At 44.4% G+C, this 21,869-nt stretch overlaps 1 protein-coding gene across 1 annotated transcript in view; it reads right to left on the minus strand.

The window, feature by feature from the left end:
• Positions 1–15,910: 15,910 nt before the first annotated feature.
• The window catches only part of Myrfl (myelin regulatory factor like), an 88,838-nt gene continuing 82,879 nt past the window's right edge, over positions 15,911–21,869 (minus strand). The window contains exons 22-25 of the mRNA XM_051139709.1: positions 19,867–19,941; positions 16,837–16,948; positions 16,469–16,543; positions 15,911–16,177 (exon numbers count right to left, since the gene is read on the minus strand). Coding sequence (XP_050995666.1) covers positions 16,091–16,177; positions 16,469–16,543; positions 16,837–16,948; positions 19,867–19,941 — 349 coding nt within the window. The 3' untranslated portion in view covers positions 15,911–16,090. The remainder of the gene's footprint in view (positions 16,178–16,468; positions 16,544–16,836; positions 16,949–19,866; positions 19,942–21,869) is intronic.

The following is a 21,869-nucleotide window of genomic DNA, read 5'->3' on the forward strand; positions in this document are numbered from 1 at the left end:
CACAGGTCTCTCCTGCTCAGTGATCCAAACAGGGCATCTGGGGCAGGCCCTGGCCTGCAAGTCATGCAGAAAGGACCCAAGTGACCCCTGCTTTCCATTCACGCCAGCGTGGCTGTGTGGCCTCTGGCTGTCTGTGCAGGTGTCCCTCTCATCATTGACACCGTTAAGGGCCACAGCTGCTGAGACAGGCTCCGGATCTTTGGCTTTCTGGGCGATAACCTGTCACAGAGAAGCCACAGCACCCTGATGTGATCCTGGGTCCTTGTCGCAGGCCATAGCTGTGTTTTCTGAGCGGGGGTTGATAGAGGCCAAACTCTGCAGTGTAAACCTGTCAGGTTACTATGGCCCAAGAGGCATCCAGAATATATTTTGGGAACTGTACATTCTGAGCCAGTAAGCACAGCCTGGAAAAACCAGAAGGAGGAAACAGTGGGGGCTGGGCAGGGTGAAGTGTAGTCCAACTTGGGACAGAGGCCAAGCCTGCCACAAGTCACAAAGAGCACTCATTTGTCAGCTCCCAGAGGGCGACACACTTTGATTTTTGATACTTTAATGCCTTTACTTTATATCCGAAAGAGTATTTCGGCAGGCCTGAAGAGTATTCTGATAAAGTTTAAAAAGAAAATGTTAATACCACTTTAGATTATGGTCTGCTCTCAGACCACCCTCTCCATAACGCCCTGAAATGAAGATTTCACCATAGATCTCATTAGTAAAATCGAATTATATGAATTTGATGATAAACATATTGACTTATTAGATATGAACTCACCTAGTAAGTTACAAAATTTTGCAACATCCTTTTGCCACTCCTTTGCAAATGTTTATTTCTGGAAGATGTGGATGTGCATATGGATGTGTGTAATTGTGTGTCACAATATTGTGTGAAATTGTAAGTTTCAGGCCTTGAGAAGCCTCTGGTAATAGACACACACATACTCTCTCACACACACACACTCACACACATATACTCTCTCTCTCACACACACACTCACACACACTCTTTCACACTGACACACTCACACACATACACTCTCACACACACACACTCACACACATACACTCTCATACACACATATACTCTCTCACACACACACTCACACACACTCTCTCACACATACACTCACACACACACTCTCTCACACACACACACACACACATACACTCTCACACACACATATACTCTCACACACACACACTCATACACATATACTCTCACACACACATATACTCTCTCTCACACACACACACTCACACACACTCTCACACACACTCACACACACACTCTCACACACACTCTCACACACACTCACACACACACTCTCACACACACACACACACACTCTCTCACACACACTCACACACACACTCACACACATACACTCTCACACACACATATACTCTCTCTCTCACACACACACTCACACACACACACACACTTTTCACTTCTACATATAGAATCAGTGGACAGAGATTTTTCTCCTCTTAGCAAAATACAAACAGGTATTTGTCCATATCCACGAACACAGATCAACCATTCTACTTAACAGCCTCATGGCCTTCATTGTGCACCATAGCTATTTATCAGAATTCCTACTGCTAATTATTTAAGTCAGCTCAAACTTTACAGTAATTAGCATTCTGTTTGTTACTTTTAGCCCATTTTTCCAACTATTTTCTTGGAAAAGCAAGTCCTAGGGGTGAGACTACCTTTGTCGTAGCAAAGATATTTTTAAAGCCTTTTCTATAAGTTGTCATATGTCCTTTCAATTATATAAACTTACACCTCCATTATAAAGTTGACTGCCCACTAACCCGAAAGATGGCTGCTCATGCCTGGTGCTGGGCTCTTGGAGAAAGCATTGTTAGCTCAGATGGGCAAGTCTAACTTAAATTCTATGTGTATGTCTGCACACTTACTTATGTGTATTATACGTCTTTTTAATGAGATGACAGTATGGCTCCTGATGACTGTTTCAGGAAACACTATCAGCTATCGCTTTTGCCCATGGCTACCCTCAGAAGTGGATAACATGTCCTTCTTGCTGAAGATACTATGTGCCTTAGCCACAAGGTCCAGAGGCCTCTGAGATGGACTCGCTCTCCTCTATGAGGACTACAAGGTGTCATTAGTATTAATTAATTACTAGATTAGTACTAGTACTAATTTAGTACTAGAAGGTTCCATCCAAGCAGAGGAGCAGCAGTCCTACACAGCCACAGCACCTGTGAACCGTAGCAATGACCACCATAGCATGATAACCCTAGGGGTGCAATAGTGGCACGCTTATCTTGGCTGTAACCAACAGCTCTGTAGTTGGGCTTACAACCCACTCAAACAGAGGGAGGGGAATCATGCCTGGTGCTGGAAACCTAGTCAACCGCCCAGGCCTAGTGGCATCATGGATCTTGGAGGAGAAGCCAAAATCACCAAATGCTAAACCAGCATATTCCCCAAGCACATTCTAAGTATTTGTCCTCACACGCACACTTAAGTGTGGTCCTCACCCCTCATTAAGGAAACTTCTCTTTGAAACAGAAAAAAAAAGGACCATTACAGAAAACCACAGCCAATCAAAATGCAGAGCTGTGGTGTCCTGTTCCAGCAGATGAATATATCTACAAAACAACTCCTGCCCCCACAAGGCTCAGAGAGTGTTGTGGAAGTGGAAGAGGGTGTGTGTGTGTGTGTGTGTGTGTGTGTGTGTGTGTGTGTCGTATATATGATAAAGTTTTTCTTATATGTTGACATATAAAATTAATGAAAAAAAAAGAGGCCATGAATTTGAAAGAGAGCAAGGAGGATCTATGCGAGGATTTGGAGGGAAGAGAGGGTCGTGAGAAATTAGGCAATTACGTTATTGATCTCAAAAAATAAAATAAAAAGGAAATTTAAAACAGCTGTCTGGACACCCGTGTCATTAAACCCTCTCTGGCTGATGTCAGTCTTGATTCCTACTCTCTAACACAGGGCTCTTTGCTGAAGGCCTGAGCTCTGTCACCAGCAGCTTGGTGTCTCTCAAGTTAAGGAGACGAAAGTTCTGCTTCCCATTAAGGTGACGAATCAGCCTTTCCCTTAGGCTGGTAAATGTTTATTTGCACCTACAAGGTTGAACATATTTCCCAGCTGGATAAGTGAAGGAATGTGTGTGGTCAGGGAACGCCATTGCTGCCGCTGGATGGCAGCCAGGTCACCCCCCACTCTCTGACTTATCTTAGAATTCCAGCTGAACGCCTGCCTGTAGTCTTTAAAATCTGTTTAATCACACTATTTCATGCATCTGAAGTTTTCTGTTAATAATTTATCCCACTTGTATCCATCCGACAAGTTAAAGTGTTTGCTTCATTATTTTCCCACTATTTTGAGAAACTTACAGAAATTATGACAGTTTTCTAGGAATAAATAAGTCATAATTTGCAGTTATTTTTGTTGTTAATAACATAGGTGTTTACTGCAGTAACACACGCAGTAGACACACTCTTGCATGCGCACGTATAAAACATAGGTAGGTTTTTCTGTCAGGAATCGTGTCCTCTAGAGAGTTAATCTTCTACCCCTTTATTTTGACAAGTGTGGAGATGGCAGGAGTCCTGGCTTCGCCCTGCCACCTCACTGCTTGCCACCTGGTCTTTTGTCAGTCAGGCAGGAAGTAGAAGGTCAGTCTGGCCTAGAATGAACGGGCCCTTAGCGAGCGCTTGATGCAGAAGAGCTCAGCTTCCTCACGCTGCAACTCTTTAGTACATTTCCTGCTGTCATGGTTACCCCCAACCACAAAATTAGTTTTTAACTGTCATTTTGCTACTGTTATGAATTGTAATGTAAATATAATATATAAAATAATGTAAATATCTACACAGGATATCTGATATGTGACCCCTTGTGGGGGTCAAGACCCACAGGTTGAGAACCAATGTTAAGAGACCGTCTCCATCCTCACTCACAACAGGTGTGTACCTGTTCAGCCTTCTTTTCTTTCTTTCTTTCTTTCTTTCTTTTTTTTGTTTTTGTTTTTGTTTTTGTTTTTTGTTTTTCGAGACAGGGTTTCTCTGTGTAACCTTGCCTGTCCTGAACTCATTTTGTAGACCAGGCTGGCCTCAAAATCACAGTGATCCACCTGCCTCTGTCTCCCAAGTGCTGGGATTAAAGGCATGCACCATTACCGCCTGGCTTGTTTAGCCTTATTTTCAAGGGAAAAGAAAATTGCAAGTGTTACTCGACCCATGCCTTTATAGAGCTTTGTTTTGGGGGGATTTTTTGTTGTTGTTGTTTATTTGTGGTTTTTTGTTGTTGTTGTTGTTTGTTTGTTTTGGTTTTTTTAAGGTAAAGTTTGTAGCTAGGCCTGACCTTATCTTACTGTTTTTCTAGATTAAGCTTGCTAGGTGCCTTTAGGGTCTAAGAGTCACAGACCATGGCTGCCCCCCCACCCCCCATCCCCCCGAGAACGCAAGGGAAGAAACTAGCTGCCAGCAAGGGATAAGTCAGATAAACATAAGTTAATTGAAACAAATGTTGAAGATTATTTCCCGCAAACAAGATCTAGGATTTCAGACAAAGGTGACACGGGCTAAGAGCACAGGCTTTCTAACTAAGCAAAATTCATCCAAGCCCCAGGCAGCTCTGCCGTGTCCTAACCTCAGCCCCAGCATTTTTCTTTTCTAAGCCTCATTTTTGGTGTCACTTGAAATATTAGATGAGCTACTGTGTCCGCAGCCCTCAGCACTACACTTCTTGAATAAACTACCCAATAATCTGAGTTGCTAGTGTGGCCGATGGAGACTGGGGGGCCAGATTTTCTTCTTTGACATAATCCGATATTCTATACTTCAGCACATTAGGCAAACTGTAGCCTACAGGCCAAACAGAGGCCTCTGCATATGAGCTAAGAATAGTTTTTACATTTATAAGTGATTGCAAGATGATCAAAAGAAGGCTATTTTGTGACATATGCAAACGACAGGAAATTCAAACTTCAGTGTCCATAAATAACAATCTGTTGGACCCCAGCTGCACCCAGCAGCTTCCTTCTGACTACGGCTCTTGCTGTGTCATAGAGGCAGGAGTGGACAGCAGCAGCAATGACCAGATGGCCTGACCAGCTAAGTATACTACCTGGCCCTTTACCAAAAGTATGCAGGGCTCTGCTTTAGGGAGTCATCAGGCTTGGGGCAAAGTTGAGGCATCAGTTCTCTTCACAGGACCAGAGAGAGTGCAGCTCCCTGTCCCTTGGCACAGGCTTTGTGTGGCTTTTACTAATGGGACCATTTGTCTAAGCTGCCCCCTCAACTCCTGTGGGTCATCTTGACAACAGTATAGTAGTTACTGCTTAGGAATCCACGCCATGAAAGCAGAAGGCCAGTATGTCATGTCGGCTGACTTTTGTGTTTAAATACTTCTACATGGCTGATCTGAAGTTTAGCAGTTTTCATGCCAACTGGTCTTTTTAAAAAATCCATATGACTTTGACTATTGCTTGTGGCGTGATGAACAGTCAAAACTATCCCAAGTCTCCCAAGGCCCCGCCTCTTGTTTCTGGCTCACTTATATATCTCTTCTGAGTCTGTTCACGAATCTTTTCAGCTGGCAACAATCAAGCTCCCACAGGAGGCGGTTTGCCTTCCAGTGGATTAACATCACCTGTTCTCACAAAACTGCTCCCCATCCCACACTTGGGATCACAACAAAAACAGGCTTATCTCTCCTTCAGAGATTCTAACATTATGAACCTGTCAGGGTTTGGGGTGTTAGGAAAGACTGTAAAGCTTCTTGACTTTGGCTACCTTAAGTCTGCTTTCTACACACATGCACACACACACACACACACACACACATAAACATACATAGACATACATACACTCACACTCACTCACACACACACAGCATTGTTTTCTTCTTTTCCACATGATTTTTGTTGTCTCTGTTTTCTGTGACCTCGCTCAAAAGTTAACCACGAGACCACACGTTTTGATAACTTATCATATTTGCAATCACTATTTGCAAAAAAAGCATTATTTGCATTTCAAAAGCACTTTAAGCAGATGTGCTAAATTTGATTGATGTGACAATCAGTTCCAGAACATCTATGCCTAAGACAAGAATAAAGAAACACCAATGCGTGGGTGCAGGGTTGGTGCCTTGTCCTTGTCGTTGTGCATTGTCCTGAAACTCCGAAGGCCAGGGGTCCATGCAGTGCATCAAGGCATCAAAAAAGACAAAAATCTTCCAGTTGCAGAGCACCTCAATGGGAGAGCAGTCCCTTTGGGTCTGTGTGCTCCTCCGTATTGTAGCATTTTATCTTTTGCTTTTGCATAGTGACACAAAATGGGGGGGGGGGGAAGCAAGTGTGCCTGAGGAGCAGAGTCGAGGAGCTGGGGAACCTCTCAGATCAGAAGCATTGGAGCTGGGGTAGAACCACATGTATCCGGGGATTCCTTTGTGTTTCTCAAAGGTGTCACGGGAACTGCTCCTCAGTGGCGAGGTTCCTTAAGACACTGTTTAGAAAGCATGGAAAACCTGGCAGACAACCCAGTCTACTCACATTTATGCATGTACATTGTACTTTAAACTTAACCTAGGATTTAAGCACAACTGTCCATGGCCGAGTCCCCAGGATCTCTTCATCTGAAAGACCGATGGCCTCGTCCTAGCTGAAGCAAGGGAAAGACCTATCAGCGTGGCTCCAGGGCAGGAGGCAGCTTCCGTGAGGGAGCTTTCAGATCTTTCCAGGATGCAGGCGGCTTGAATTTACTTGACTCTGAATCTCAAGGAGACAAGGCCAGTTTGCCTCGGGCCAGGTGCGGTGAGGTGGGAGTGGGGGTGGGGAGGGACAGTCATAGTCCAGGCAACAGCCTGACGGAGGCTGAAAAAGCTTCCCTCTTAGGGCCACTGAGAACAGTGCCCTGAGCAACTATCTGTGGCATCTCTGGTAGGTATTAATGGATGTGCCACTAATTTTCGCAATGGTAGCTACCAGAAATAACCCCCGAGGGACCGCCAAGATGAAAGGGGAAACATGTCACGTGGCATACCATGGCTAAGCAGAGACCACTGTGGACCATCGGCAGACTCTGGGAATCCTCAGAGCTGCTGGTGGTAGGATTGGGCCCGGAGGAAGACTCCCAACCAGGCAACATCAGAGACCAATTTGGACCTTACAGTTCTGTGGGTGCACGAACGCCCCTTTCTGCTCCTTTCCCTCAAGCCCCAGTTCAGTGGGATATGGAAGACAAAGGATGAGGAGAAACATTTAAGTTTATGTGAGCATGAGCACTCAAGCTGATGTGGAGGCATTTGCATTCCCAGAACACCCAGACAGGACACTTTATAACCAGAGCTGCCACTTGGTTGACGGCACTTACCTCAGACCCATCAATTAAGAACCAAGACACCAATTGCCTTAGCCTAGCAATTCTTAAGTAAGTCAACTTTGGGGTGGGGGTTGGGAGGATCACATATCAGATGTCCTGCAGATCAGATATTGCATTACAATTCATAACAGTAGTAAGATTACAGTTACAGAGTAGCAATGGAATGAGTTTATGGCTGGGGGGGGGGTCTGTATTAAAGGGGTGTAGCATGAGGAAGGTTGGGGACCACTGCCTTAGCCAAACCACTCACAGCGTGGCTGGCCATGTGGCATGTTTGTTATCTACTTGGTGCACAGCCGCCTCGGACAGGCTACTTACTTAGCTGCCTTCCCCACTGAGCTCCTGTCAAAAAAAAAAACAGCTTAAGAAAGGAAGCACTTATTTTGGGCTCACAGTTCAAGGGTGCAATCTGTCGCAGCAGGGAAGTCATAGCGGCAAGAGCTTGAGGCAGCTGGTCATATTGCCTCCACAGAGAGAATAGTGGCGCTCAACTAGCTCCCTCCTTTGGATGCAGCCCAGGACTCCAGCCTAGGGAATGGTGCTGCCTACTTCAGTGAACCATGTCTAGATAATCTCACATGGGCACGCCCCAAATCCTGGGTACTTCCAGATTCTGTCAAATTAACCATCACACCAACCCTGTCTCATATAAAATAGAAATAATTCTAATTTCTGCCTCTCAGATCATGAAATAAGGAGGCTGTACCAAAGATGCCGATGCCTGCCTTCCCCCACTCTCTCTTCTTTAGAGAGTCTATCTACTACCCATCCCTGCTTGCATGAGGCTGTCATATAGACCACGTAACTCTTTTAGCTGGCCACAGCTGATTAAATCCCAAGTGGACAGCTTGGCCACCAGTCAGATAGTCTTTTGTGGAATTTGAAACTTGAGAGACACTTGGACTTAAAGAACCAATCTGGAAGTACGTGGAACCTTGGGGTCCAGGCAACTGTTTAGGTTGGCCATGACGGATACAAGCTAATAAGTGAGCAGAGAAACTGTGTCTGAAGAAAGAATAAATTGATAGTGTAAAGACAAGAGAGGAAGATGTTATATGGCCTCCAAAGGAGAAAGAGATGGGAGTAAGCCTCTGGTGACTGGTTCCCATGGAGCTGAGCTGCACTTTCTACATCAGATGTGGAATTCTCCCACATTTTTATAGGATAAGCCCACCACTCTCTACTAACTTTTAGGCTCTCCTTCCTTAAAGAAAATTGTAAGCTGGGAGTGGTGGCGCACGCCTTTAATCCCAGCACTCGGGAGGCAGAGGCAGGCAGATCACTGTGAGTTCGAGGCCAGCCTGGTCTACAAAGTGAGTCTAGGACAGCCAAGGCTACACAGAGAAACCCTGTCTCAAAAAACAAAGCAAAACAAAACAAAAGAAAATTGTGAAGTGAAAAATACCGTACAAGTTTAGCAGTAGCTTGATCTAATTCTGACTTCAAACTTAGAGATTGGGGGAGGAAGACATAAGCAACCCGTCCTTTCCTCTCAGGGAAGAGCAACTTTGTGAACCTTCTGCAGTCTGGAGAGTGGCGGAGAGCACTCAGACCCAAGGTTATCAGGTCCTGGCTGCAGCTGGTGCACACCCTGCTGGAAACTGCTCGGTCTTGATAGAGGCTTGCGTTCAGCCAGATTCTTTTGGCTATGTGCCAAGATCTAAATTCAATCTGGCTAAAAAGCAGCACAGGAATGCTGTCGTCCACTCATGGCTGAGTCTAGGGGCCTATCTAGCTTAGACATCTGTCTTTCTCCTAACTCTCTGCCTCTGTGACAGCTCCATTCTCAGGCAGGCTGTCCGGTCCACGCAGCTGCAGCTTAATTCCTACAAAGCAGTGGGGCTTTGTTTATGGTCTCAGGGTCAATTCTGATCGGCCTACCTCAGGTCACATGTTTGCACCTGAGCTAATCACTGTTGCCAAGGGGATACGGTCTTCTCTATGCCTGTTTGGGTCATGATTTCTCCGTAGCGAGTGGCTAGGATTGACTTCAAAAGTTCACAAAGATGGAGAGCCAAGATAGTTCTGGAAAAGAAAAACCAGGGTGCTTCCAACCACAGAGCAGGGAAGCTGTGCTGAGGGACTTTTCCAGACCCTCTTATGAGCCTTTCTATTATAAGCACTTAAGAACAAATAAACCGACTTTAGCAGGAAAGACATTCTTACTTTAAAATGAACGGAGTGACCAAAAGACACATGCACCCGCCTTGCCTTTGCCTCGCTGCGCGGTTGATTAAGCCTCTCCCAGCTGGGAAGGCCAGAACCTGCGGATGAGTCACTGTCCCCAGGCCCAGCTCTCCAGCCAGCATCTCCAGCCAGCTGTCTGAGTCATCCCATGCTCCACCCAGCACACTGTGTTTTCTCACAGTTTCCTGGGATCTTCTGGGACAGATGGAGGCCTGTAGGCACTGGAAGAAAGATGTCATGTTCTCAGGAGCAAGAGGCCCTCTCCTGAAACAAGACTCACAGAGGACCTGGGCAGGGTGAGAAGAGGAAGAATCGATTCTGTAGCCCCTGATGCCCCTAAAATCTGTTTGCTTTCCGGTGACCTGGGTCAAAGCCAGAGCTTCATACACCCCAAGCACGCACTCCACTACAATGCTTTATTAAACTATTATGCTTTGTTATACTTTATAATGACAAGCAGATTCGTATGCAACTTTCCTTACCCCCACCCCGTTCCTCTGTTGAAAACATAAGCCAACATCTTTCTCATCTGGTCCCTGACAACTCAGCCATTTCTTCCTGCTTGAAGTTTCTGCTTCTCCGGTTTGCATGCCCCCAGGAGGCAGTATTTATTTCCCCTCCCCCCACTCTGACAGCACAAAGGCCAGTGCTAGGGTGTCAAGGCTTCTCACGTTCTGTGGGGCTATCTGGGCTATTCCACAATGCCCCAGAAAGGACAGCAACGTCTTCGAGCCCAGCTGTTCCTAGCAGCTAATACAGAGCACAGAAAGTCATGCATACATGGGGGGTGGAGGAGAGCGAGGAAGTCCTGTAGAGCCCGGGAAACAAAATATGTGCGATACCGTCTCTATTTCATTGAGGTGTTTTATTAATTTTTTTTTCTTTCCCTTCTGGGACATGCTAAGAGCAAGAAGAGCTGTTCTCTTTCAGTATCGTCTTGAGTAGATCCTCTGCTGCAGACTGTTCTGGAAGCTGCTCTGGAAGCCAAGAATGGCCACACTCAACAGTAACTGTTTCTTGGTAATCGTGGAGGCCGGACGGAGGCCAGCCCGCTTGAGACATGACAGTTCTCCATCAGCGCCATTACCTACAGAATGCACTCAGTGTCTGAACACAATAGAAGACGTTAGTTAAATGTCTCATGATCAATGTGCAATTAATTTAGATGTTTATGCAGTTTAACTCTGTACAGAGTTAAACACAGCAGAATAAATAAAAACGATGAGAAGACGCCACCGTAGCCAACTGTCGGGGCCCTGAAATCTTACGATAGACAATAAATAGCCCATTTGATTTTCCGGTTTCTATTGGAAGCTCTTAAGAGTTTTTTTTTTTTTTTTAATATGCTTGGGAAGAAAATATTAATACAAGCAGTAATAATGTAAGAATGTTTTTATTTCAAATATTAGCAATTAAAAGCAATCACAAGGAAAGGCTGAAGTGAACTCTGATATGTTTGGGCAATGCTTTCTTTCCTTACTGTAGGTATGTAAGAATCCTCTTATAACAATTCTCAACAAATGTTTGTTGATGATTATTATGGTCTAGAAAACATGTTCCTACCTGAGAAGGATAATTTATAGACATGTAAGTAACTTTCCCTTAATAGAATCTCTCTCTCTCTCTCTCTCTCTCTCTCTCTCTCTCTCTCTCTCTCTCTCTCTTAATTTTCAAGACAGGGTCTCTCTGTGTAGTCTTGGCTGTCCTGGACTCATTTTGTAGACCAGGCTGGCCTCGAACTCGCAGCGATCCTCCTGCCTCTGTCTCCCCAAGTGCTGGGATGCACCACCATACCCAACTCTGAATCTTGTAACACCTTCAAAGTAGTTTCTTGCCAGTCACCAAGCTGAGTGATTCCTGTATACATGTAGTCTCTCCTCTTTACAGCAATGCATAGGTGTCTATTTTATCTCATGTTCACAAAAACCCTCGGTGGTAAGGAAGACTACTCTCCATTCAGTTTTGCTGTGAAGAAGCAAGATGAATGGCAGGCAAGTGACTACCCAGGATTACACCAAGGACAGTTTGTTGAGCCAGGACTATCACCAAGCCACCTGAGATTAGTTGGCCTCTGGGTCAGTTTGCATTTAAACAGAAAGTCAGCCTGGTGTCACTAAAAGCTGGCTTGAGAGATCAACTCCGGTCAAGGCATGTTATCAAGAATCTTTCTAAAATATGACCTCATTTTATATTTATGTGGGGCCATAAAGAAATTGAAAGATTGAGACTGTGATCCTTGGCAGCCATCCCTTCCTCCAATTGTATGTCATAAGAACTGACAAACACTTTTCCGTTCATGGAAGCAGGCCAAGAAGAGGCGGACGTGTATAGGCAACACCGTTGGTAAACTGTAAGCCTCGGAAGCCATGTTTCTGGAGGCTTTAAGCAACCTCTCATTAAAAATGCACTAGATTCTAAATCCTTGGGTGCTTCTTAAGAGCTCAACTGGCTCTTCAGAATCCGATGCAGAAATCAATGATGCGTGCCCTTGAACACTTCCAGCGTTGCCAAATAAAGATTTCACTGGGGTGTTCCTCCGAGCATTCCTAAGTGAGCTCCAGAGCAGTATAAATAGTTGGAACTTAGTGGCTGGGGACAGGAGATGCACACCTTCTCTGTCCCTCCACATCCCTCCCCAATTCTGTATCATGACTAAATGGCCTCTAATCAGCTTTCAGGTCCCAAGGAAACACTCCTGACTCAAGCCATCAGCGTGTTAGGGGTGCACTCCTGACTCAAGCCATTAGCGTGTTAGGGGTGCACTCCTGACTCAAGCCATCAGCGTGTTAGGGGTTTACTTGGGGGGGTCAGTATCTGAGTCGGTAGTCTCTTGTGAATTCTAAGGAGTTGTGGAAAAAGAGAAACTCTCAATGGTAAGTGAAATACTAGAGCGGATAGGGGTGACATTTAACACCAGAAAGCATGGCTCATTTCTTGTGCCCAGAAAGAGGCGACAGGAAGAATTCTCTTAGCTCTCAAGTCACAGGGCTGTGAGATCATCTAAGAGGTCTTGAAAGTGCTAACAGAATTACTTTTTTTTTTTTTTTTGCTTTTCTTTTGAAGTTCGCTGATCTCATGACGTAATATACCATTGAGATTCTATCACTAAAGATGAAATCCAAAAATTGTATGGGAGCAAGGCATGATGGCTCATACATATGTTACCAAAACGCGGGCGCCTGAGGCAGAAGGACCACCGAACTTTGAAGCTAGGTTAGACTCTAGAGTGAGATTCTGGTTTTAAGAACAACAGAGCTGGATGGATAGCTCTGAGGCTCAGAGCACCAGCTGGCCTTCCAAAGGGCCTGTGCTCAGTCCCAGCGCTTACATACCAGCTCACACCTGTGGTTGTAACTCCAGTTACAGAGCATATGATGCCTTCATCTGCCCTACAGAATTCTGCACACACATGGGGCACATAAATTCACACAATTATACACATGCACACACATAAAATTAAAAGATCCATAAGTAACTTTTTAACTGTATAGGAAAAAAGAATGAAAACGTAATAAAAGTAATCTATCCCTTTAAAATTTTTTATTCTAATTCTTTTTTGTTGGAGCATTGGATGTCTACGTGCCAACTGTTACAAGTAAATTTTTATGGTTTTGTTTTATATTTTATGGTTCGGTTATTTTAAAAATCAGATAGCTCCCAAAGTCTTAAATACCTTTATTAGAACCCACAAAAGTTATTAGAACTGAACTTACTTATATGATTATTTTATAATACTCTATACTTTGGGATTAACTAAACTGATATACATAATGTGATCTTAAATGACAGGCAAAGCAAGGAACTGAGATATTTTGAGTAGTTTGGAATTTAAAACAAGTACCATTTTCCAAGCTGGATTTCCACAGCGGTATCAGTCATAGTGTTTAGTTCGTGTGTGATGCATCTGCTCTGCTATTTTAAAAAGGTTTTTTTCTGAATGTTTCTAAAATAAACTAATTTTACAATAGTGCAGAAAATCACAGAAATAATACAGAGTTCCTATAAACCCCTTGTCCAGTTTTTCCTGTGTATGTGTATGTGTGTGTGTGTCTATGTCTCTGTGTGTATATGTGTGTGTGCACGTGTGTCTGTGTGTGTGTGTCTATGTGTGTGTCTGTGTATGTGTGTGTGTGTCTATGGGTGTGTGTATGTGTCTGTGTGTGTGTATATGTGTGTGTGTTACACATTTGTGTTCACTGCATGTGAAAGCCAGAGGAAGCTGTCAATGCCTTGAGACAGGGTTTCTCATTGACCTGGAAATTCATCATTTTGGCTGGGCTAGCTGGCCAGCAAGCTTATAGGATTTGTCCATCTCCATGCCCCGGTGGCACAGCTACAGGTGTACACAGCCATGCCTGGCTTTTTATGTGGATGCCGAGGACTCAAACACAGATCCCCACACTTGGACAATAGTCCTCTCAACCATCGCTACAGCCTTCTCCTGTTATACCACACATTACTGTGGTATACTTTTCACATGTAAGTAATTCTGACATATCGTTACTAGCTAAAATCTTGTTTCTGGTGACATGACACCTTAGAGACATATTATATAGGTATTTGGAACAATGTTTTTCCGGACTCATCTGATGTTTTCCTCAGGGGTAAGAAGTCTTGAAAAGGAGGACTCTTAAAGGTGGTTTAATTACTAGAGGCTAGGAATGTTCAGGTGGAAAATCTGTCAGCCTCTGGCATGAAGAGAAGCTGACTAACTGTCATGGTCCACAGTGACCATCTCGCAACTGGAAAGACGCTTGAGATACAGAGTCTCCCAGAGGCATCTGCTCTCACAATAACTGATGTCAGTGTGCCAGAGGTCACCACAAGTCTGTGCGCTGTGGGATTTATGCTATGACAAACACTCCTTTACACGAAGGGTGTATTCAATGGGTCTGTCTGCCACAGCCGCCGCTGTAAGGCGTGGGGCAGGACTCCAGTACCTGGCACCAAGCTGTGTGGGGGCAAGCTGATGCCAGGGCACAGCAGAAGCAGCTTTGAAAGTGGATATAAGAAACTGAGGGATCATGAAATGTCCCTTCTCCCATGTTGCACAAAGGCTATGCAGTTAGTAAAGGAGAAACGATTTGCAAAACACAGAAAAGAAAATTAAGCCTGATGCAACACACACGCACATGTTCTGTATGCAGCTTGGGTTCTGGTTGATGAAAACATCTCTTTATCTGTGTGTGTAGTTACTCAATGCCTTGGTGATCCCAGTGTAATCTGTCCATTGTGTTCAAGCACTGCAGGAATAGTCTGTGTTTACTTAGGAACCTATCTTTGCTGTATCTACTTCATCTTACTAACCCTTTCTTACATCCTCGCCTGCTCCTCAAAGGATGCAGGGAAGTTAAGGACCATGCCTAAGGAGACACGGATAGAGCCACTCAAAGGATGCAGGGAAGTTAAGGACCATGCCTAAGGAGACATGGATAGAGCCAGGATTTGGACTGCAGGTTGAGCCAGTCCCACAAAGAGTCCCAACCAGCCACGACTGTAAACTCCTTTTGTGTCAGGAAGTTTATGTCAAAATGTCTCTGTGAGATCAAGTCCCCTGTCTTTGATAGATTGTCAAGGTCACAGCGTTAATGTCTACCCACATGGCATGCATTTCATAGACTCTCAAAGTACAGGCATTAATACTACTGGTTACCACTGTGATGATTAAAACAAAATCAAATAGCCTCGTTCTCACTAACTGGAGTGACTTAAAGGGACGCCAGACCCCGCAGGCCTGTGCTATGGAGCTGTGGTTGTGTGGCTCAGCACTCAGCTCTCTAAAGCTAGCAGCATGGAGAAAATTGGTCCGGAGGTGATTGCTAACAAGGATGGTCTTTCATTCATTGCTCCCAAGACGAGAGGCCATGAAGTCCTGGGGACACTGGGCAGAAAGAGGGAGGGGAGCCTCTGCAGGCACCGGCCTGGCCCTCCAAGGGGATATGCACCACAAGTCAGAACAAGGCCCCAGCACAAAGGGCTTCTATCATCTTCACACAGAAAATCCAGTATCCATTTCACTATCAAGACAGGTTTATATCCTAGTGTTTACATGTAAGTGTATATATGTAAATATATATCACTCGCATGCACACAATAGTTTGCCTAATTTCATGCTCAGCATCACGCAGCATTCACCTGCTCGCACAGCTCCACCCCTCCCCCACCTTGTCACAAATTCTCCATATTTAATGGGTCCAAGTTAATGTTGCCTTTTATTCCCTCAAAGGCCTAGAAATGAAACAAACCAGAGTAAAACTATTTTGTCCTCACAGCATCTTCCATAAGAGAAGAACACAGAAGTGTTTCCTTCCCAGTTGTGACAAAAAAAAAAATCAAACACTGTTTTCTCAAGCTCCAGCAAACACTTTATTCTCCTCATTAACCCTTGAAACCACTGGAAGCCAAGCCTGAAAGGGTCCTTCAGCAAAAATACGAGTGCTTGACAGAAAGGTAAAAGACGTTGGGAGAGGAAATACCGGTCGCTGTTAACTGTATTTCTGAGTGCTTTTCTTCAGTAAAGTCCTCAAACTTGAATAAATTAGTTACAACGTCGATAGAAGTAAAAGAAGTAATCCGTGAAGAAAATCCCAGCAAAAAAAGGATCCGTCGAACAGTCCGCTAAATCCTGCGGGCACAGGGAAGGGATGGATGGAAGCATTAACTTTCTTTTTTTTTGTTGTTTGTTTGTCGAGACAGGGTTTCTCTGTGTAGCCTTGGCCATCCTGGACTCACTTTGTAGACCAGGCTGGCCTTGAACTCACAGCGATCCGCCTGCCTCTGCCTCCCGAGTGCTGGGATTAAAGGCGTGGGCTACCACGCCCGGCAGCATTAACTTTTATTAACATTACTTTTATTTATCGCATGTTTAATTTCCTGCTAAAGAGGAAAAGGGAGAAAAAAACCCAAGCATGCTTACTGGTGCAGCCACTCGGAAATGGTATGCACTGTCGGAGAACGGGGCCACTGGGAGGCTCCAAATGTGCTGATATCCCTAAGAAAGGAAGGAGACACACCTGTCTCACACCACATGTGGGAAGGAGGGCAGGCTAGGGCAGCATGCCCTTGACAACTGTAGGAGAGGCTCTATGCTCTCTCTTTTATGTATGTCACCAGAACAGTCTGCAGTCTCTTAAAGATGCGGAGAAGATGCCTCGCCAAGTGGGGTGGCCAGGGTCAGGCTTTGGCACTTTGTTCTAGGCATCCTCCCCTCAACAGGAAGAAGAGGTATGCTGAAGGCTGTCTGCTTGAACCAGGACATGATGCTAAGGAGGCAGAAAACATTACCTGGGTCATCTGAGCCTCTTCTCCATGGCTTTGGGCTCTTTCTCGTTGACTGTGGAAACATATATTCCCGAGGGTGTATTTGCACTGGAAGACTATCAGTGGCTCTGTTGTGCTTCAAGAGATGAGGAAAGGGGGCAGAAGCTGTTAGTAGACTCTACTAGGCTACATTTTGATAAGAAGATGAACTGCTGGGCATGTAACTCGTTCTCCCTGGGCCTGGGCCTTGGTCAGGGTTGTTGTGATGAAACACCATGTCCAAAAGCAACTCGGGGAGGAAAGGGTTTATGTTGTTTATGTTCCCACTATACTGTTTATCACGGAAGGAAGTCAGGACAGGAACTCAAACATGGCAGGAACCTAGAGGCAGGAACTGATGCAAAGGTCATGGAGGGGTGCTGCTTACTGGCTTGCTCCCCATGGTTTGCTCAGCTCAGGAGTGGCACCAGTCACAGTGGGCTGGGCCCTCCCCCATCAACCACTAAGCTGGAAAAAGTCCTACAGGCTTGCCTAGAGCCCAGTCTTATGAAGGTATTTTCTCAATTGAGTTTCATTCCTCTTAGATAACTATAGCTTGGGTTGAGTTGCCACAGAAATAGCCAGCGCCGTCTAAAACAGGCATTTTGCTGGGTGATCCTCGGTGACAGCAGGAGGCTCACTCTCGCCTCACTGCTATGGAGAGAGGCTGACCCTCAGGTGACTCATGCCATAGGGTCCTAAGCCTAGAATCATGACTCTAATGCCTAATCCAAACATCTTGTCACCACATGTTGTCATTGCTTTGGGGTATATCTCTTCTCTTCTCACTGGCAGTTGAATTAACGTTTATCTGGAGCCCCTAAGGCTTTAGACACCACAAGTCCTGGTTTGGGTTGGTGCTGTTTGAAGTAACACGGCAAGCACACATTAGCAATGACTTCGAAGGGAGGAACGGTGGATAGAGAGGTGGGGAGGAGCTGAGAGGGAGCAGGGCACAGAGTAGCCGGAATGCGTTAGGTACATGCTTGAAGTTGTCAAAGAACTACCTTTTTTTTTTTTAAATAAAAAAATTACCATCTTTTAGAGTTATGAGGGCAGAAGAACTACAAGAAAGGGGGTGGGGTGCTTTCTTCCCTGAAAGCCGACTCATTAATCATCCCTAAGAGGATGAGATTCGTCCTCTTCCCCCCACCCCCACCCCCAAACAAGAAAAAGCTATGCTCTCAGTTAAGTAGTTCCCTCATCCTCAGGGCTTCTTCTCAGAGACACCCAGTAGATGCTGAAACTGCAGATAGCACCAACCCTGGCCTCCACTATCTGTTCTCATACATCCTTGTGAGAGAGAATGATTTTTAAATTAAGTACAGCAAGAGATAAACAACACTAAAATAATAAAAAAGGAATACTTATAACAACATATTCTTTTTTAAATGTTTAAAATGTAAGGATTATTTATTTCTAGAAACTTCCATTTGATATTTTGAACCACAGTTGACTACCATGCCGCGTGGTGGATGGTGGAGGACGAGGACACAGGGGCGTGGTTGATGGTGGAGGGCGGGTGGAGGGCAGAACCATGGGAGCACGGGGAAGTGGAGAGGTTAGAGGAAAGGGGAAAGAGTGAAAATGCAGGAGCAAAGGGTACAACTGGAACTGAGAAACTATTTAAATAAAATTCCTTCTTAAGAGAAGCTCCCTGCAGAAGTTTGAGTGAAGTGGGCGGAAAGTTAGGGTATGAGAATGACAAGCCACATATGGCAGGACACGTCTGGAATCCTGTCTCCTGGGAAGTAGAAGCTGTGAGTGCCATGCCAGCCTGAGCTACACTGTCTAAAAATACCCAAACTCTGGACAGGTAGCTCAGTGCAGAGCAAATGCCTAATGCGCTTGGGCTTGGTCCGTACCACCACATGAAAAATGAAATCTGAGCTTCACGGTGATTAAATTACAGCTCATATCCGTGGTTTTAGAGGAATTGTAGCTATAAAACAAGCTCCTATTCACTGCCTCGCGGCGGCCAGAATGGACATTGCCTTACACACTTCTTACAAGATAGGCAGGAGAACAGTGGGAGACACACCCAGAGGCGTAGTACCGCCCCCTTACTAGCTGTGAATTCAGGACATGTTTTTTAATATATGTGTAATATGTATTCATGCATGTGCATGTGTGGAGGCCAGAGGTCGATGTTGGCTGCCTTCCTCTATCACTTCCCACCATATTAGGAGAACCCATTAGTTCACCCAAGGCTAGACTGGCTAGACAGTAAGCACTACTGCACCCAGCTTTTTATGCGGGTACTGGGGATTGAACTTGTGGCCTCATGCTTGCAAGCACTCTACCAACTGAACCATCTCTCCAGCTCCAGAATGCATGTCTGACCTGTATTTCCTACTGTTCTACCTGTCAAGAATAAATTGAGGAAAAAACTCATTCTGGGAGGGCTGTTTGTGAGGATTAGATGTCCCATTATAAACATGTGTACTATATGACAGTTGTCTGTGCTCAGTAAGTGGCAGTTACTAATTTCATCAGTGTTAACAATATCTCGTAAAAGCTCTGCATGCAGTGGTATTATGTGATGTGATACCCATTTTATAGATGGAAAAAATGGTAGCACAGAGACCGTAACTGCCTCATCCAAGATCACAAAATGAAGACGTAATGGACATACTTTGAATCATGGTCTGCCTGGTTCAAAACTCAGGCTCATCATTTGTCCTAAAGCAAATGAATACCACCTGCATTTGATTCCCACTGGGAGGTCACCAAAATGTTCAGCTCCAATTTGGGGGCCATGTTAATACTGGTGTTCAAAGGAGGCTGTCAGGAGAACCCTGTGGCCTGTGAATATCAGACTTCCTACAGACAAGAATATGGCTTCCAGTCCCCTCATTCCTGGAGGGGCCTGCGTGATTCCACTCTTGGTACGCTTTATCAGTCAACACACACTGACAGCATTTCACCCCCTAACTCACTGAACTATGACAACACTTGGGCCTTACTGCTCAGTGAATGAGCAAGCACCATTGTTTCATACAACCACATACTTACTTGATTTCCAGAGAGAATTTGACGTTGGTGGGTGTGTTTCTATTAACAGGAATATTATAGTTATAATGTCCAGGCCTAATTTTAGAAGAAAATAAAATCACAAGTCAAAACACACTCCCAAAAAGCTGCAAAGGGATTTTTGACAATTGCTACACACTGTGTTAGCTACAAAATATCATATGGTAAATTTAGAGACTTGAGTTTAATTTGCTCCTGTTCCTGTAGTTTTCAGAGACAGACTTCCTCCAATGTCAGTGTGAACTTATTTGTGCCTTAAGATAAAATATGGAAAGACCAAACACACAAAATCAAATGCATAAGAAATGACTTTTGTCTTATAGAAACAAATTTCAGAAGAAAAATGAAGTAAACTTAAAATCACCCTGGAAAGAAAACATGAGATATTACCAGCATAAGCCACCTTCCTTTTTAAACACTTTTAGCAGAAAATATGTATACTTGAAGGAAAGTCAGCCACACTGCGATAGCCCTGGTTACCATTCAATGATGGAGGGAATTGTAAGGCAGCCTTCTTATCCCTGGGCCCACCTACCAGACGGGGATGCTTACAGGGAAGGAGGTGTCCCACCACTGTAATGAAACACTCCAGGGAATGACATGTATGTATTTAACCAAGCACTCCATGTAATTGGCCATTCCATGGTCAGGGTGGGAAACAACACAGATCAGATAAGGGAAAAAGAACCGGCCACTTTAGATTTTCTTTAAATAATACTAAACTAATTGCCAAAATGTGAAAGAAAAAAAAAACATAGGGAGTTGAAAAAGCCAGCATTTTACAATCTTTAAGAATATAAAAACATCATGTTATGGGGGCCTGGAGAGATGGCTCAGTGGTTAAGCACACTGGTAGCTTTTCCAGAGAACCTGGGTTTAATTCCCAGCACCCACATGGCACCTCATAACTGTCTGTAACTCCAATTCCAAGAGCTCTGACACCCTTACACAGACATACATGCAGGCAAAATACCAATAAACATAAAATAAATAATTTTAAAAAAAATCACACTGTGAACCTTGGATATGTATAATTTTTACTTATCACTATATTAAAAAGCTAAAATTAAATGCATTTTATATGAAGATATAAAAAGGCACATCACATTGTGCACCAGGAATATATTTAATTTTTACTTATTAAACTGTCAAAAAGCTGAAAACCCTAACATTATTGGTAGATACACACATATATATGTATGTGCGCGCACACACACACACACACACACACACACACACACACACACAGAGCTTTTGTATTCGAGCCTATAGCTCATCTAGGAAGCTTAAACACATGAAATTCCTTTCCTGTCATTTATCTTCCAATACCTGCTGCTTCTCAGCACTCCCACACAACTGACAATAGCCCTGTCTTATAGGTGAGAAAGTAATGTATGAAAACCAGCATTTTGCTTGAGTCTAGAATGGGCCTGAGTCATCTGACCGATCTTCACAGTGTCAGTCTACCATGGTGCCTAACATCTGTCTTGGATGCTTACTAGAGGGTGATCCAAAGCAAACATGTTTAGTTCACAGAAAACTGCAACACAGAGATAAATAACATCAACTTCTTAGAGCTAATGTGAGAGTTCAGTGTGATGATAAATATAGGTGTCACAAGTAATTTTTAAATACATGTTATTTTTATAATTCAAAGCCATCAACTTGAAGCCTTAATCTATTGGGTTGACCCCGCCCAACTGAAAGGAACACCTCACGTCTAGGCACCCAGCAGGTAAGCATCAGATAGGACATGAGCTCCATTGTGAATGTCTACAGTCTGCGTTTGTACTTGCTGCAGCACTTGCATTCTCTGTGTCTAGCTGCATCATGACTGCCTTGTGTCAGGCCGTACACACCGGGGTGGATATTGCATCAAATGTCTAAAGTGTCTGGACAATTATTTGCCTCCTAAAATAGATACACTAAGCTGAGCTGGATTTTCTCAGCAATTCTAACCATACCTTTAGCGGTCATGTCACCTG

This window comes from Acomys russatus, chromosome 31 (assembly GCF_903995435.1).
Source record: "Acomys russatus chromosome 31, mAcoRus1.1, whole genome shotgun sequence".
In the NCBI taxonomy this organism is placed as follows: Eukaryota; Metazoa; Chordata; class Mammalia; order Rodentia; family Muridae; genus Acomys; species Acomys russatus.